Below are 18,078 nucleotides of genomic sequence, written 5' to 3' on the forward strand. Positions count from 1 at the left end.
TAGTCTACATTAAAAGATTTTGATCTCCCCATACCAACAATCATATATATGGTCCAAAGTAATTTCCGTTAAATTGTTAAAAGTGTATATAAACCCCAAATCGTTTTTTCAGTATGTTCAGCATAATGCCTCACTGCTTCCAGTATTTTAAGCAAACATTTTCTGTGAATCTGATGCAAAGTTTCTAGCCGCAGCATCACAGCACAGAGTGTGCAGCCGCAGCATTACAGATCAGTATATATAGTGCAGCCTCAGTCACAGATATTACACCCTCCTTGTACATATTTACCCCCCCACCCCCGCACACATTACCCCCTACTGTACATATTACCCCCTCTTGCCCACATTTAATCCCTTTCCTTTTACATATCCCCTCCCATGCATTGCATCCTCCATGTACACATTCGCCCCATCCCCCTACACATTGCCTTCTTGCACTTGTTCACTTTCTCCAAAAATATGGCCGATATGTTGTAGTAATTAATGCTCAGCCTAGCCAGTGGTTAAAGCTGATGCTGTCTCTCGCTGACTCACATTCTCTCCTCAAATTCTTAAGATCCCTAATCTGCCAACCTGTCAGTTCCCAGGGTACACAGCAAGAATGGCAGAGCTGAGATAGCCCATAACAAGTCACTGAAGCCAGAGTACTATGTGCCGATTGCAGGCTTCCCAGAGAGAGGTCTGATTCTTACATGGGGACAGTCAGCATGAGAAATGTCTACCTGGAGCACATCTAAGTCTAGGAGCTGGAGGACAGGGAGGAGGTAGGCTAGGAGGAGGAAGAGCTGCTCTGTACCACCATAGCGAGTAACGCCACTGCTTTCCACACAGCAGTGAGCTGGGAAACCGGAAGTGACGCGGCAGTAGCTGCAAAAAGCACCACCCAGTCTTCCTCTGTCCCCACCAATTAAAAATTGGAAAGGAGGCCACGTATGAATAAGTGAAGAGTGGGAGTGTTTGCGGGCGCACCGCTTGTTCCCCGAACACGGGCAAATCAGCTTCCCAGCTTGCTTACTTTGGTGGGGCGGCACCAATGCACCCCCTATGGACAGGCCGCTGCTGTTGAAACTCCCTGGGTTGGTGTTTATTGATATAATGTTCATTTGAAGTTTTGGTTAAACTCTTGCAATAAGAAGTGCTATCAGCAGGTGGTGCTCAGACTGCATCAAGCAGCCTTTTTGTGTTCAAGTTGAGGTTCATTCATAGAAAGAAATGTTACACTTGACTGACATTTGTTTTTCTCTTATGTTTACATTGAATTTTTCTCTTGAAGAGCATTGAATGTGTCTGTCACAGACTACACATTTGAAGACTGTCAGCTGGCATTAGCAGAGGGCCAACTTCGTCTCCCATCAGATACATCTCTCTTGGAGTTTGCAAGACTTGTAAGAAGTCTAGGGTAGGTAACATGTACATTTTGGAATGTCAATTTATATTGGGAGGTGAGCTTTCACTGGGTTGCCCATTTTTATAATTCAAGGACAGATGCTCTCATCTATGAAAAAATACTGATTTTGTTGATCTTTTTTCATTATAGCCAGATATGTCCTTGCAGTTATTGTTACACACACATTATACTATGTCAATGACATCTTATTTTTCACTCTGTTTGAAGGTGATATTATTACTTGATTCATTATCAGAATAATAAAAACTGAAATCTAGGCAAATGGTGTAGCTGAAATACTGCTAATACTGATATATAACTTTGTCCAGCCCAACCATACATCAACAGTCTGGTCGGTGACATCGCTTTTCTCTACTACTTTTCTTGGTCATCTCTCTTCACGCCAGCCTGTGGTTGGACAATGAAGGAGCAGCAAACATACTGATAAGGTTACTTGCTTACAGAAATAGTGTGTAAAGTACATTGAAAGAGTTTCATTCTTGCAAACTGCATTAGTGTTTTTAAATCTGTCTGAAGTTCAGCTTTTATTGACAGACCCATTCATTATTATGTCGCCAAACATAAGTAGTAAAACATAATAAGATCATATGTTACAGCATTGTTTCTCAGCACTGAAGGTAAAGCGTTGTCTAGCTTCCTAAAATCACCTTTTACATGCTGTAAGGCAGCCCATGGAGGACTTATTTTTCTCAAGTCGTCTTCCAGGACAGAACCCTGAGAGATGACTGGTCCCACCTGACAAGAAACACAATCAAGATAGTGGTTAAAAACCCCACCCCTCCCTGTGCTCCCCAGTTTTTTGATTGTGTTTCCCCATAGTGAAAAAGTTTTTCTTTTTCCTAATGACCTAAGGCCGAGGGCTGGAGGTCTCCCCTTGGGAGCCGGGCCACAGGCTTGGGAAGCCTCTGGGTCCAGTAAGGCTTGTCCTTCCTGGGAGGTCTTCCTTATTTCCCGGGGGGACAGGAGGAGGTTCCCAGAACTTTAGGGACCATATCTCCTGCTCCCCTTCCTTACCTGACCAAAGTGTCAGTTTATAGATAGATTTCAGTCCCGGATCCCTGGGACTCCCTCAGTTGGTGCCTCTCGCTGCTCCTGTGTCAGAGCTGGAAGTGAGTCACACCTCGGTGGCTTATGGAAAATGGCGGCGCAGCGTTCAGACGGCGCTGCAGAGGATAGAGACACACAGACCTGAGCTCAAGAGAGAGCGATCGGCAGCGAGCAGGCATCCACATCTATTCTCGCCAGAGGGGGGAACCCCAATCATGGAACGAGAGGAAGAGCTGACAATGGCCACAGCCACTTAGGAGACCACAGGGGGTGAGTGTACCTAGCTGGTGGGGGTAATGGAGGGTCCCCTAGCCCTTAGCCTCGCAGGGTACCACAGTGTTTTTCTGTCTTAGACTAATTGGGCTCTTCACTTACAGAAACTGAAGCTATTGCCCAGGGAGTTACTAGTAGACCTAGGTCTAAGGCTTCTTCCTGGTCCAAGAGGTGTGGATATTGCAATGATAAATTGGTACCAGACCACACCAAGCTATTTTGTTACAAATGTATACACACATTATCTGGGAAGGAGACATCTCAGGTCATGAGAGATTTTCTATTGGTGCAGACAGAAATGTTGACTACCCTCAAGCCCTTCCAGGCAACCCTAAAGACTAGGCAGGGCGAGTCCCACCCTAGTAGAGAGGGTTCATCCTCTCAGGAGGGTTCATCCACACACAGGGGCAGTAGATACACGCGTCCTGAACCCCAAAAGACCCCAACATCTCAGGATTCTGAAGGAGGATGAGGCAGAGGACTCCAATCAGAGCTACCCTGAGGAGGGGGAGGATGAAGAGAATAGCCAGGAGGAGGAGCACTCCAGACCAGGCAGACACATTTTCTTGGCAAATGATATGGAGGGGCTCCTGGGGGCGATGTATGCCTCTGAGGAGATTCAGGAGCCAGCAGCGCAGGTTGCTGCCCAGGATGTATAGAGGCCTGGCCAGACCTCAGCCCACGGTCCTCCCTATCCACCAGTCCCTCAAAGATATTATTTTGAGGGAGTGGAAGGAGCCGGAGAGGAAACTTTTGAAATTTAAAACCTGGAAACGCAGGTGCCCCTTTAGGGAAGAGGAGGAGGAGGAGAAGTTCTTTAAGACACCCAGACTTGATGCGTCTCTGGCACAGGTGTCCAAACAGTCTGACTTATCCTTTGAGGATGCAGGCAATATACGGGACCAGATGGACCGTCGGTCCGAAACCCTCCTGTGCAGGGGCTGGGAGGCCAATGCTGCCACCATGACCCCGTCACTGACGTTGGCCTGTGTAGCCGGAAATGTGGATTTATGGGTAAACAAGTTAATGGACCATGTAATGCATACTTCCAAGTCCAAGCAACTCTTTGATTTACTGGAAGTGATTGGAAAAGCAGTAAGCTATCTTGCGCATGCAGCAGTTGAAACTGCATACGTCCGCAAAATCGCCAGCCCTCCTAAACTCGGCTAGAAGGGCCATATGGGTTAAGACCTGGGATGGAGACCACACATCAAAAACACATCTGTGTGGTTTGCCATTCGAAGCGTCCCTTCTATTTGTTACAGGTTTGTATCAAACCCTATCCAGATCCACAGAGAAGGGGAAAAAGTTTAATGTAAATTTTTTCGAGGCCCCAGGTCAACAACCACTTCAGAAATCGCATGGAAGGCAAGAAGTGGGACATCGGCAGGGGCAAGCAGGAGGGAGGTCTCCTTTTCTCAGGCGCAAAACCTGCTGACAAGGATCCCAAGTGACGCCAGTGCCAGGGTAGGGGGGAAGCTCTCACAGTTTATCACACAGTGGGAACAGGTCTCTGAGTCCTTTTATTCTGCAGTGGATAAGAGAGGGCTACAAACTGGAATTGGTTTCCAGACTCCCTTGAACCTTTCTTCTAACCTATTTACCCATCTGGGTCTCTTAAAGAGTGTCAGGCAGTTGGCAGATCAGAGGGTCATCCTGCCAGTGCCAGCAAAACAATGCGAGCAGGGTTTTTATACCCACGTTTTTGTGGTCCCAAAGCTCTCTGGGAAATACCACCTGATTATAAATCTAAAAAGGCTAAACACGTTCCTACGATACAAGAAGTTTCGTATGGAATCGGTGTACATGGTCAGGAAGCATCTGTTGAAGGATGTCTTTATGTTCATCATAGACTTAAAAGATGCATATCTGCATGTCCCCATTTTCCCGGAGCATCAAGCCTTTCTATGCTTTGCAATTTGCACAGACCAGGGTACCCAGCACTGGCAGTTCCGTACCCTGCCCTTTGGACTGGCAGCCAGCCCGAGAGTCTTTACAAAGATTCTTGCAGAGGTCATTTATCACCTCCAGGGGACCACGCTGATCCCCTATCTAGATGACCTATTGGTCTACAACCTATCCAGGGATTCTCTACTCCGATCTGGACAAGGTTAAAAAGCACTTTGGTATACCTGATGTGGTTGATCAGTCAGGAGAAGTCCTCACTGACTCCATCCCAGACCAAGGTCTAACTAATTATCCTGATGGACTCAGTAGTACATAGGCTGTTACTTCCTCAATCCTACAATTGAAGGATGATTATGAGAATTCTGGGGCTGATGATGTCCTGTATTCCTGCCGTTCCTTGGGCCCAGCTCCACTCCAGGACCCTCCAACAATTCCTCCTGGGATGGGAAAATAGAGTCATTAGACAAGCGGGTTCCCATTCAGGTAAAGAGGTCCCTTCTTTGGCTCAATCCTCAGAGGTTGGGGGCAGGACACCTTTGGTCCCAGGTTCAGCCTGTCAGGGTGATAACCGATACGAGCTCCTGGGGTTGGGGGGCCCATCTAGAGGGACTGCAGGGTGTATGGAACCGGCTCCAGAGAGCCTCTTCCAATTTCAGGAAGCTCCTAGCAGTCAGAGAAGCTCTAAAAGCATTTGAGGACAGGATCAGGGGGAGAGAGATTCAGGTCCTCTCCAACAACTCGACGACTGGCCTTCCTGAATCATCGGGGGGGGGGGGGGGTACCCGATCTTACTGATGGGCTTAACGCAGGAACTTGGAGTGGTCAGAACAGAAAATCCCCTCAATTTCAGCGGTACAGATAAGGGGGATCGTCAACGCAGAAGCGGATTTCCTCAGTCGACAGACCATTCACCAGGGAGAATGGGGGTTAAATCCTGAGGTATTCTCTCTCGTTTGTCTACAATTCGGCACCCCTCTTCGCCCACAGGGGGTACAGGAGAGTCAAAAGGTTATTTTCTCTATCCAGAGAGGAGGGGGTGGACGCGTTGGCACAAGATTGGGATTTCGGACTGGCTTATCACTAATACCAAGAATAGTGCAGAAACTGAGTCAGTCCAGGGGCAGTCTGATCTTGATTGCTCACTGGTGGCCCAAGAGAACCTGTTTCCCCACCCTGTGAAGTTGGTTGATGGCCTCCACCCAGCACCTTCCAGAACGTCAGGACCTTCTGCTTCATGGTCCAATTTATCACCCGGTTTTTCATACTGATGGCTTGGCTCTTGAGAGGGAGAGCCTGCTGCGGAAGGGGTGCCAGCTAATCTCAAAGCACATTCTACACTCTCTGGCGACCTCTTGGAGCATCGGTAGATCAGATCTGCAGAGCAGAAAATGTGGACAAGCCAGAACACCTTTCTGAGACATTACAGAGTAGAACTTCTGTCACCTCAGGATCTGGCTTATGGCAGAAAGGTCCTACAGGCTGTTGTCCCACTCTAAGTAAGGCCTGAACTTGCTCTTCTCTCAGGGTGCCGTCCTGGAAGACGACTTGAGAAAATGACCAGTTACACTTACCGGTAACAGTGTTTCTGGGAAGTCTTCCAGGTTGGCAAACCTATTTCCCACCCGTTTTTTTTGTGTTTTCACTCTCGTGCACTGATGTGGGTCAATCCTTTTTCACAACTGAGGAGCACAGAAAGGGGTGAGTTTTTTAACCTCTAGCCTGATTGTGTTTCCTGTCAGGTGGGACCAGTCATCTCTCAGGGTGCTGTCCTGGAAGACTTCCCAGAAACACTGTTGCCGCTAAGTGTAACTGGTCATTTTTTTGTTCAACCAGAAGGTTCAATGGAAAAATAAGACTCAATTTCCCCATCCATATATTTGATGTGGATGGGGGAATCCTCACCACTGATCCTTTGGATTCTGACATCGGGGAGGCATCCCAGCCATCTGGTTACAGTGATCAGCACTGCTGGTTATAACTAGCAATGCTAATCGAGAGAACATCTTCCAACAGGGCAGTTGTACAGAAGCCAATTAGTAGATTGACTGATTTTCGATCTATGTATGGCTGGCTTAAGAAAATGCGTATTAACCCTATTTAGTTAAATTGTACTTGCCTAAACATGCCTTGCTTATTTAATGAGGAGTTTTGTTCACAGGTTAAAGCCAGAAAAGCTTGAAAAAGAGCTGAAACAATTCTCAGAAAGTGCCAAGAAAAGGAAAGGAGAGAAGATAAACCTAAAGGAGTTTGGAGAGTACCTGTCTGTTCCAGTAACAGAGAAATTAGAGGACCTATTTGCCTTATTTGATGAAGTAAGTGCTTTCCTCATCTTCAAAAATATTTTTTTTAATTAACAGGGCTAGTTTATTAGCCGGTACTCTAAATCTGTAATATTTACATGGTGCAGTTTTTAAATAAGAAAATGAACTTTTTAAGCAAGATCTGGAATTTCTTTGTGACAATGCATACCAAAATGGTACCTTTTAATCAGAAGCCTGTAGAATATAGATGAATGTAAAGCGATGAGACTTGCAAGCAAGAAAGGTAGGGTCTGAAAAGAAACAGCCAGAGGGGGATAGTTCTGTACCCAAAGACTCTACAAAGGTGGGGCTTTCAGACCCCCATTTATAAATGGCAGTAATCATACGCACAAAATGGTGAAAAAAAAATGAGGGGGGGGGGGGCGGGGACGACAGCAGACCCACTGCAACCTGGAGTTGTCGTGTGCTGCAGGAGAGGTAATGCCAAGTCCTTCTCTGTGTGCAGGTAAAGTCCAGCCTGCATCTAAGTAACTGTTGGAGAATGCCATTGTGATGTCATCAGCCAGCATCCACCCATCTTCAATAGCACAAACAGCCCAGTGATCGTAAAGCGTACTGCACTAAGCACCACCCAGATACACATCACAGGGAAGAAGGGGAAAGGGGGTAACCACAGACCACTTCAAACCACCTAGAAGGAATAAGGGCAGAGGCGGGTGTTTACTAACCACATCCCGAGGAGGAGTGAAGGCTACCTTCCTAATTGCAGTCCACCTCATGTCAGAGTAGGCCACTGTCTGCATGGAAGGACAGTATGACAGAGCAGGAGGTCACTCCGTCATATGTGTCCCCGTATACCATAAATGTGATAAGGCGGTGCCACCTAAATAATTGTGTATTCACAGTGCAGCTGCCCCTTGAGGTATAAAACACACTACAAATGTGAATAGTGTAAAGATAGGCGCTTCTCCTTTTCTCAAATCTATCAATTAATAATCCTATAGTAAAAATATACAAATATACTGTATTCACAATAATAAGTGTTTAAATCTTCCAGCAAACATAAAAAATACATATTCTTCTAATACATTGCTAGTCGATATCCATCGTGTCTTTAAATACTCTTGTGTAATGAAATCTTATAATACTGGAATTTACGCAGCTGTGATGCTATATTGGTAATGGCGGTAATGAGCAACTTATAATAGGATTGTGATAGGGTGAGGGCAATCTGGCGCTAACAGACACTATCTAAGAGGGTCACTAACAGACACCAATGTTGCTAGTGACACTAACACCATGATCAGTGGTAATACTGTACAATGACACTGGCTGGGAAGGGTTAGCATGTAGGGGCAATCAATGGGTTAACTTTGTGTCTAACAATTTGTAATGTGAGCTGCATTTACTTTACTATCTGGCTGTTTTTTATCCTTGCTCTGCAGGGAGAAGAAACAGCCAGATCGCTGTTCCCTGTACACAGTGTGTTTTTGTAAACACAGAACTCTGTGATTGGACACAGCTGATTTCAGCTGAAATCATTGGCGATAATTCGCTGCTCTGTGGTTGCACACAGCATGGGTCGGCAGGGGGGCATGCGCATGCACACCTCAAACCCGGAACAAGGCCGATCACGTACGTGATCATCCCTGTGCCTGCCGCCCACTCTTAGTATATTTACTGTGAGCATTGGGCAGGTGGTTAATAATGGTTTTCCAACTGTTCCTTCTTAGGGTTCCCTCTTCCACGTGCTCATTTACAGATTTGAACACATTAGTTGTGCTTAGCTTTGTGCAGTTTGTGCTTAATAATCTTCCATTGGTTTCAGCTGTGTAATAATCAAACTTCTAATCAAAAGCTTATGCACATGTGTAAATTTATTCTGAGTTTAAATACTGAGCTAGTTGGATGGAAGAAGAAGAATTTTATGGATGTGAACATTTTACAGACATTTATTTATCTAAACTCATTTAAGCCCGCGCTCACACTGAATGTGGCTTTGAAATCCTGCAAAAATCGCAGGATTTCAAAGCTGTATGTCATTGCAATTTGGCTGACATATATGCGCTCTCATGCACAGATGCCTATGCAAGTCAAACCTGAAATCTGAAAAATATGTGCAGGAACTACATTTACAGATTGGTGCTATACCGAAAAGTCTGCATCACACTGATTTGAACAGTTCCATTGCCGACAATAGGGTGCGACTTGTCATGTGTGGACTATTACATGTGTTTTAATGCTGGGCCTTTTTTGCTGGCAAGATCCTGCATAGATATCTGTGTTTTACTATACCTGTGTGGATGTGCCCTTAAAGGAGTAGTAAACCGCTGGGTGTTTTTTTGTATTCTGCAAGATAAATCCATAATGTACTAGTATGCATCGCATACTAGCACATTGTTAAACTTACCCGAAAACGAAGCCTTCCAGCTCTGCGCTGTCACAGCTGCATGCGCTCCTATCTTCACCCGGTCTTCCTTCAAGATCTGCAGACTTCGGCTGTGTGACTGGATGGAGCGGCAATGACATCACTCCCGCAAATGCCCATGGAAGCTGCCGTTTATGGGACAGGACTCTGAAGGAATGGCCTGGGTGGCCGTTCCTTCAGAGCGCATGCACCAGTGATGTCATCGACTGCATGTACAGTAAATATCTCCTAAATGGGGCACATTTAGGGGATATTTACAGTATCTACAGGTAAGCCTTATTATATGCTTACCTATAGGTAAAAGTCAGATGGGAGTTTACACTTTAAAGAGCAAAGCGGTCCTAAAGCTTCACTTTAGACACAAAACCTTTTTAAATATAATGTTCAATAGCTAAGTAAAGGATATAAATCTACTTTGTGTGCATCAAATGCAAACCTAATTATTACCTTATAAATGTAGCAGTGACATCATCACTATGCTGCACATGGCTTGTGCAGAAAGCAGAGCTGTGGGATGGACCTAGCAGCCCCTTACGCTACAGGCTGCTTGCAGAAAAATACAGAGGGGGTGGATACAAAACCAGTGTGGCAGTGACCAGTCTAGTGATGTACTTAGGCTACACTGGATGGACTGGTGTCTTTATTCAACTTTAACTACTGTATGTAACTGTGTGGACGTCCCTCAACAAAGGGAAAGTTGCACACTGGAGCATTGCACAGATATAAATTGAAAAATGAACAAAGCACACCAAGATTCAAGTAATAACACGTACACACGACCGGACTTTCTGGCAGACTAGGACCGGAAGGCTTTTGGCGGAGTTCCCGACGGACCTTCCGAACGAACGGACTTGCCCACACACGAACGGACTAAGTCCATTTGAAAATCCGTTCATTTTGAACTTGATTGACTAAAAATGGAAGTTCACTAGCCAATAGCTTCCCTTGCATCGTATTTGGTCCGTCAGATCAGCATACAGACGAACAGTTTTCCTGATAGGAATTGAGTCCATTGGACAGATTTGAAACATGTTCTATTCCTAGGTCCGTCTGATGTTTTATGTGAAAAACGATCGTATTAGCCCACAGACCATCAGATTGTCCGGACGGATTCCGTCAGACCTAGTCTGTTGTGAAGTCTGGTCATGTGTACGCGGCATCAGAATACACTCTTGTTTTAGACATAATTTGTATATCCATAACATACCATACCACCCTATAGCCAAAAGACTGTTTGCATCCCCTGGGGTGTGCATGGGGCATGGTCAGTGAGCACAGATTGGGGAAAAGAGCCAATCACAGCCGCCCTTTACCATATGATCAGCTATGTCCAATCCCAGCTTATGAAATGTAAACAGACTTGCCGACTATCTGCAGTCCTTTCCTTACACTCTGTGTTTGTGTGAGGAAAGGACAGCTGATAACTGGGGCTCGACTGTCAGCATATCAATAAAGGAGAAAAATTACTTATTTGCAAAATTCTATAACCGAAACTAAGAATAACTTTTTTTTAAAAAAATAATAAATTCTGACTTTTTTTGTTTAGCAAAAAATATAGAACCCAGTGGTGATTAAATACCACCAAAAACAAAGCTCTATCTGTCTAAGGAAAAAAATATATATATATCTAAAAATTCTCTGTTGGTACAGTGTTGCATGACAGTGCAATTGTCATTCAGAGTGCGATTAGCGCTGAAAATGTACCTGGGCAGGAAGGGGGTAAAAGTGCCTAGTAGAACGAGCCCATCTCATTCACACCACTTATATCTACAGTTTCAGAAGATGCAGTCTTGGAAATAATGGTTACAAACTTACATATTGGTGCACCATCAGCTCTATTTTTAGAATTCTCATTTACACTGTTCGTTGTGAAAAACAGTGACTTGCTTACAGTTTGCAAGGGAAGAAGGGAGGCTGCTTGTAGTGTAAACTTCAGTTAAGGAAGGTGCTCTTTAAATATATTTTAGGGCTTGTATATGGAGTTTGGTTGCTCCAGATCTATAAACTGGTTTGGAATGAAAGAAATATTCTCCTTTTTGTTGGAAAAATGCTTTGTTTAAAGGCAAATGCCAGCCAGAACCAATGTTTGAGCTTCAGGTGAATGTCAGTGGTTTAAATCCACTTTCTGCCTACTTGCACCTCTCAGGAGCTAAATGGTGAGATATTCATGAAGCATTATTTTTCTACTCCCCATATTAATGGTGTCAATTCCTTGTAGAATGATTTCTAATTTGTCTGCTTTTCCTTTTAAAGTGGTGTTCCCATCTTAAAAAAATAAAAATAAATTAAAAGTCGGCAGCTACAAATACTGCAGCTGCTGACTTTCAATAATTGGACACTTACCTGTCCCAGGGTCCAGCGATGCGGGGGATCGAAGACCCGCTCGTCTCCCCCTCCGTTCGGTAGCGCTAGCATTGTAACTATGGGCGTCTGGCTGTGGCTTCACAGCCGGGCACCCACTGCGCATGTGCGAGCGGCGCTGTGATTGGCCACACAATCACCTGGGACCTGTCACATGTCCCAGATGATTGACAAGAGGGAGGGGACAGAGCTGAGCTTTTCCTGCTCTGAGGGGAAGTGACGTCAAGAGCCCAGGCACTGAAGGAGGCAGACTACCCCCTAGCAACAGCCATTTAGAGGTAACATTTTCCCGCACACTTGGGAATTTTTTTTTATTTTTTTTTGGGTGGAACACCACTTTAAGGCAATCCATTGAAGAAAGACATCATTGTTAGTGCTTGAAATGGTCATGTCACTTGAGTGAAAGTGGAAAGTGGAGAACCAATCAGCAGTGATTTCTGACCTAATAATTGTCAGGCTTACTTTGAACCATGTCTAAGACAGATTTTACTGAAGAACAATTTATGAAAACTTCAAGTGTTTGTACTTGTACTTAATAAAATATCCTGTTCTATTTGTACTGCTTCCTTTGTGTGAAATCCTTGATGTTCCTGCCAGTTCATCTGCTTTCCTATAAAAACTAACCACTAAGCAGAAGAACACACGGTGGTAAGCTCTCTAGCTGTTCTGGGAACTTGCTGTACTCTTCTCCAATGATCAGACTTGTCCTGACACGCCTCCCCTTCACAGCCATTTACAGGGAAGCTCAGTGTGCTGCTGCTGCTTCTCCTCCCCCCCCCCCCCAGCTCTTATGCAGCTAGGAACAGAGGAATTGTGATCTCTAATAAAAAAATAAGGGGAAAAAAGGTATTTATCATTTATTTTTTTATATCTATACAAAAATGTTTTGCCTTTTTATTTCTATTTTAAACTGAATGGGTTGTTTTACAAGGTAATCTTTTCAAATCACTTTAAGCTGTGAGCATCACATTTTCTGATTACTGCGTCTCTTTACAGAATGAAGAAGGTGCAATTGACCTACGGGAGTATGTTATTGCATTGTCTGTTGTGTGTAGACCTTCGAAGACCTTGCACACCATTCATTTGGCTTTTGAGGTATTTGTTTTATTATTGTAATATTAAAGTAAACCTGCTCTTACCCCCATTCTAAGCCCTAACTAATCTGTAAAGGTAAGATGTGTTTACTTACAGGCTAGATGGTATAGGGCTTAGAATGGTGCTGGAAGTAGGTTTAAGCTTAGATAGATTTTGATTAGACTTTTACTTGAAATGGTAACATAAGTGCAGTTTTTTTTTTTTTATACTATATTACTATATATTACTATATTACTGCATAATGTTTTAATTTTTGTTTCTCTTCTACATTGTTATCTTTGGGTAGATTAAATTGTAAAACAAAAATGGCTTATTCTTACTTAACTTTGTGTACCCAATTACTATATCCACTCTAAGAGAACCTGCTTGGTTGTTTAGATAACATGTTGATCCAATGACTTCAGTACTTTGAATCACTAGTGTGGAACAAGAGTGCAGACCTGAAGTTTTGATTTCACTGTCTGCATACTTGTGCTTTATCACTGACTCCGCATACAATTTTTTGTTGGCAGTCAGTAATTATTACAGGCTTTCTTTGAATTAAACCTCTCAATTAGTTCATATATATGAAGAGAAAGGGAATGCCTCAATCAGTAAATATAGATGGGTGGGTACCATCATCTTTAATTGACAATAATGAGCTATGGGGGGGGGGGGGGGGGTGGTGGGTGTATGTCAGGGGCTACTCCAAAAAAATGCCCGTAACATGGGAATTTTATATGGACTATCTCGGTACCCAGAAATGGACAATTGAATATAAAAAATATATATTTATTGTAAAAAAGAACAACTTAACACACATTGATAAAAATTACATAGAAAGACGCATCTGCAACATGATTGTGTACAAAGGCAAAGAATGATACAGATTTGAAAGGAAGGGAACCCCACACAATAGTGAGACCTCTGAAGATGTAGGTCTAATATATAATCCTCTACATGTTTTGTGAAAAAATTTGCTTCTTCTGCAGGGATTGACCTTGTACATCTAAGAGAAAATACATTCTTCTAGTTAATTCATTCATAAATGGTTCAACAAAACAAAAGGGGGTTACATCATTTTACATTGGATAACAGCAGTACTGGAGTAAATTGGAATGCAGGCAAGCTTGGCTTACCCATAAAGACCCAATAAGGGTCAAGAACAGCAATAATTGAGGCACCCGATTAGGGTAATCCTCCCGCGTCAAACACGAGAGGTGCTGAAAGGGCGCAGTAACTGAAAAAAAATATATTTAAAAAATATACCTAGATAGTCCATATAAAACTCCCATGTCACGGGGCATTTTTTGGAGTATTCCCTGACATACCCCCCCATACCTCAGTACATATATACATATATTTGTTCCCCTGCAGATTTTGTAAGTTTGCCCAAAAAGTAATGAAGGGTCTATAATTTTTATCATACGTGTATTTTAAATGATAGAGACAGAATATCAAAAAAAATCCAGAAAAGACACATAAAACACATGCTATAAATTAAGTTGCAGTTCAGTGAGTAAAATAAGTATTTGATCCCCAAGCAAAATAGGACTTGGCACTTGGTGGCAAAACTCTTGTTGGCAACCACAGAGGTAAGACGTTTCATGTAGAGAGACCTGGTTTGAACACATCTCAAATTTTGGTCCACTCAACATATCTTTTCTAAATCCTTAAGATTTCTTGGCTGTCTCTTGGCAATGCAAAGTTTCAGCTCCCTCCATAAAAATTTCTAAAGGCTTAAAGTGTGGGGACTGACTAGCTCACTCCATGTCCAAAACATACCTCCAAGGCAACAAAGGAGTGTCTCAAGAAGCACATTAAGGTCATAGAGTGGTCTAGTCAGTCTCCAGACCTTAATCTGATAGAAAACGTATGAAGGGAGCTGAAAATTTGAAGTGCCAAGCGACAGCAAAGAAACATTAAGGATTTAGAGAAGATCTGTAAAAAAGAGTGGACCAAAATACTTCCTGTGATGTGTGCAAATCTGGTTACTAACTACAAGAAATGTCTTGCCTCTGTGCTCGCCAACAAGGGTTTCTCGACCAAGTACTAAGTCATGTTTTGCTTAGGGATCAAATCCTTATTTTACTCACTGAACTGCAACTCATTTTATATCATGTGTTTTTTCTAGATTTTTGGTTGATAATCTGTCTCTATCATTTAAAATACACACATGATAAAAAATAATAGACCTTTCATTTATTTGTAAGGGGGCAAACTTACAATATCTACAGAGGATCAAATAATTATTTTCCCCACTATATCTAGATCGATAGTGGATATAAAAAGTAACCCTCTCCCATTCCTCCTAAAATGCAGTGCTTATTGTTTGAGCAGCCACTACCCAGGCTTGAGCCGTGTCAGATGGGATTGTGGGAAAGGTGTCTTTTATAAGCCATTGTTTTTTTTTTTTTTTTTTTTTTTTGTTATTTTTTTTTTTTTACTCTTGGCATCTGCAGACGAACACAAGGGTGGGGGTGTGTAGGCAAAGCAAGGTTGGCCATACATGGAGCAAATTTCTTTCCTGCGACCACAGGTTTCAGAAAAGAAATTCGCTTGATTCCCACATCAACACAGATCGTGTTAATGTGGGAATCCCTCCTGCCGGGCCTTTGTCTTCTCTCGGCTGGGGGCATGGGAAGCCGTCCCCGCCAGAATTCAGTGATTATTGCTAGCGGCTATAGCAGCCGCTAGTAATAATCGCAGGTAAAACTTGGTATGCTAGTTGTACCCAAGTTGGTTGATCGATCCAGCCAAGTTTCGACTCATGTATGGCCTGCCTTAGTAGTGTTTGTGAGTAAGGATGAACTCAGGTGTGTTTGCATAGTCCACGTGCAGAGCCTGCCAGGAAGTCGGCGCTGCGCTAATCACAGGCAGTGAGACATTGCCCCGATGCGTGGCTGCGGAAAACGGGCAATGTCTCACTGCCTGTGATTAGCGCAGCGCTGTGTCGACTTCCTGGCGGGCTCTGCATGTGCAGCATGCAAACACGCCTGAGCTCATCCCTAGTTGTGAGGTGTCAAGAAAACCCTTATGGGAAAATAGACCAGTTTACTTCAATCTCAACTTAAAATGCTGTGCTATCTCTAAAAAGATAAACGCCTTTATACTATAGATAACGTACTGTGGTGTGAATAACACTCAAACTGTGCGATACAAATACACTGTTCAACTGGCCATAGAAAATTAATGCCCTAAGAAAATTCTGTCCCTTTTTAAATGAATCCATTCATGTGAATAACATTGTACAAAAAATATATTTTGACCACACCGTCTTTAGATGAAAACCATTCAAAGTTACAAATAATTCAATCCACACGTTCCTTAAAGAAGTGCACAGTGCGATCAAGGAACCCAGGAACTCTTACTAGAGCAAGTGAACCTCAGAATATTAAAGAGGTCAGACGGCACTTTAAATTGATGCACCATTAACTAGATATTAAATGTTATCAGCTTGCCTTGCATCCACTGCAACATCTCTCGTTGCATATGATGCCACGCGACATGCAAAAATAAGGAACAGCATTTTAACCACTTTTATTAAATGCAAGAGTCTAACTCACAAGTGTTTTAGATGATGAAAGTTCCAACGAACATCTCCATCCCTCCACAGTGGACGTGATTATATTGAAGTTAATTTCAATATTTGTGTCATCCTTTGTCAGTTTCTAACCATGTAGCATGCTGATAGAAGTTTTTGAAGCATATCTTTGCCTTTCAGGTGTAGCTTTCAAAAGTTCTGCTGAGGAAGTGATCATTTGCATAGTAGGGTGTGACTGTAAATCGCTTACAATTTGGGCCCCATGGGTGAGGTTTTGCAAAACTAGGTTGCTAGTAGAAAGTTACTACTGCAGTAAAGGGACACAGTGGTAATAGTGATGCTCTGCAGTTAGGGGACACAAAATAGGGAAAGCAGTAAGGGGACATAAAAGATTTTTTTTTTTTTCTTGGGGAAGCGATCCCAGCTTATCTTGCACATGGTAAGAAAAAATTGTTTTTTTGTGCGTTGCGCTGCTGGATTATATATGTCCTGGATGGGGGGAGTGAGGAAGGAAAAAAGAGGGGGTTTTTTATGGGGGAGGGGAAAAAGGTTTGGGGGAAAAAAACCGCTGAAGTTGATAAATTGGTGTGGCGGATTTAGGGATGTCAAGTCTGCTTATCACAGAGTTTTGCAATCCTTGCTGTGTATGTCAGTAAATGCAGCAGAAGTAATGGATAGCTGGCAGGATCACAAATTATAGTCCACAGTTACTGGTTGTGGAAAATAGTCATAGAAAGGGGATGATTTCTTTAGCACAGGCAGGTAGGCAGCATGTTCAAGGATAGAAGGTACCTTGTAAAAGACATATAAACAGAAGAAAAAACAGCGCCAATCTAAGTGCAGTATTGTTGAATCAAAGACATTTAATTTGTGAAGTTATGCACTCACACTCTACCAGAAGGTTTCAGGCACATCATGTATCTAGAGGGCATCGCAGGGCTCTCGAGGAGAAGCGGTAACTCGTTCGGCTGTATCTCTCGTCCGGTGGCGCCGGTGGTTCCCAGCGTCGCACGGCTTGGTGTAACAGCGTCAGGGAGGTCCGTTCGTCCGTTCGTTGTTATGTTGAGGGGCGCACTGCGATGACGTTTCGTTGTGGTTTACGTTGCACGCGTTCGGAGCATGCGTGCTCCTTCATCAGGCATCTGGGTACTATGTTTGGAGTGGTTTAAATAGGGAAAGGGGGCAGTTCTAATTAGTCGTTTAGGTTCCACCTTATGGGGCGGAGCTGTTCCGACCAAAGCATGGTGTTGATTGCTCATGTGTTGCAGGCTGGTTGTATGTGATTATTGTGTGTGTGTCCATCAATGTATGTGGATACAAGTTGGATAGTGTGGACAAGATGTGGGAAAAAGTGATAAGAGTTGGAACTTTTTTATTTATTTAATTGTTTTAAAAATTGTTTTAAAAAATTATGAAAATACTTGTTAAAGGTAAAAAATAGAAGTGGATTTTGCAAGAATTAAAAGAAGGTTGTTAAAAATTGAAAAAATACATAGAAAATACATATAAAGAATATATATATATATATATAAAAAAGAAAGGTTTTATATATAAAAAATATATATAAAAAATATATAAAGAATCAATAAAAATAGAGGTAAAAATAAGGATAAAATTACAATAGGAATAAAAATAACAATAAAAAAACAATAAAAATAAAAATAAAAATAAAGATAAAAATAAAAATAAAAATAGAACTAGGAATAAAAATAAAACTAAAATGAAAAAGGGGCAAAAAATTGTTAATTAAATTGCTGAAGGTATATTTCTATGG

The 18,078-nt window shown here is 42.8% G+C and overlaps 1 protein-coding gene across 1 annotated transcript in view; it reads left to right on the forward strand.

Moving 5' to 3' along the window:
• The window catches only part of LPCAT1 (lysophosphatidylcholine acyltransferase 1), a 213,336-nt gene that overhangs the window by 177,879 nt on the left and 17,379 nt on the right, over positions 1 to 18,078 (forward strand). Inside the window, exons 10-12 of the mRNA XM_077492013.1 lie at positions 1,274 to 1,399; positions 6,795 to 6,948; positions 12,683 to 12,781. Coding sequence (XP_077348139.1) covers positions 1,274 to 1,399; positions 6,795 to 6,948; positions 12,683 to 12,781 — 379 coding nt within the window. The remainder of the gene's footprint in view (positions 1 to 1,273; positions 1,400 to 6,794; positions 6,949 to 12,682; positions 12,782 to 18,078) is intronic.

The sequence above is a fragment of the Lithobates pipiens genome, unplaced genomic scaffold (genome assembly GCF_037356315.1).
Source record: "Lithobates pipiens isolate NorthernLeopardFrog02 unplaced genomic scaffold, aLitPip1_a1.2 Scaffold_19, whole genome shotgun sequence".
NCBI classification, from domain to species: domain Eukaryota; kingdom Metazoa; phylum Chordata; class Amphibia; order Anura; family Ranidae; genus Lithobates; species Lithobates pipiens.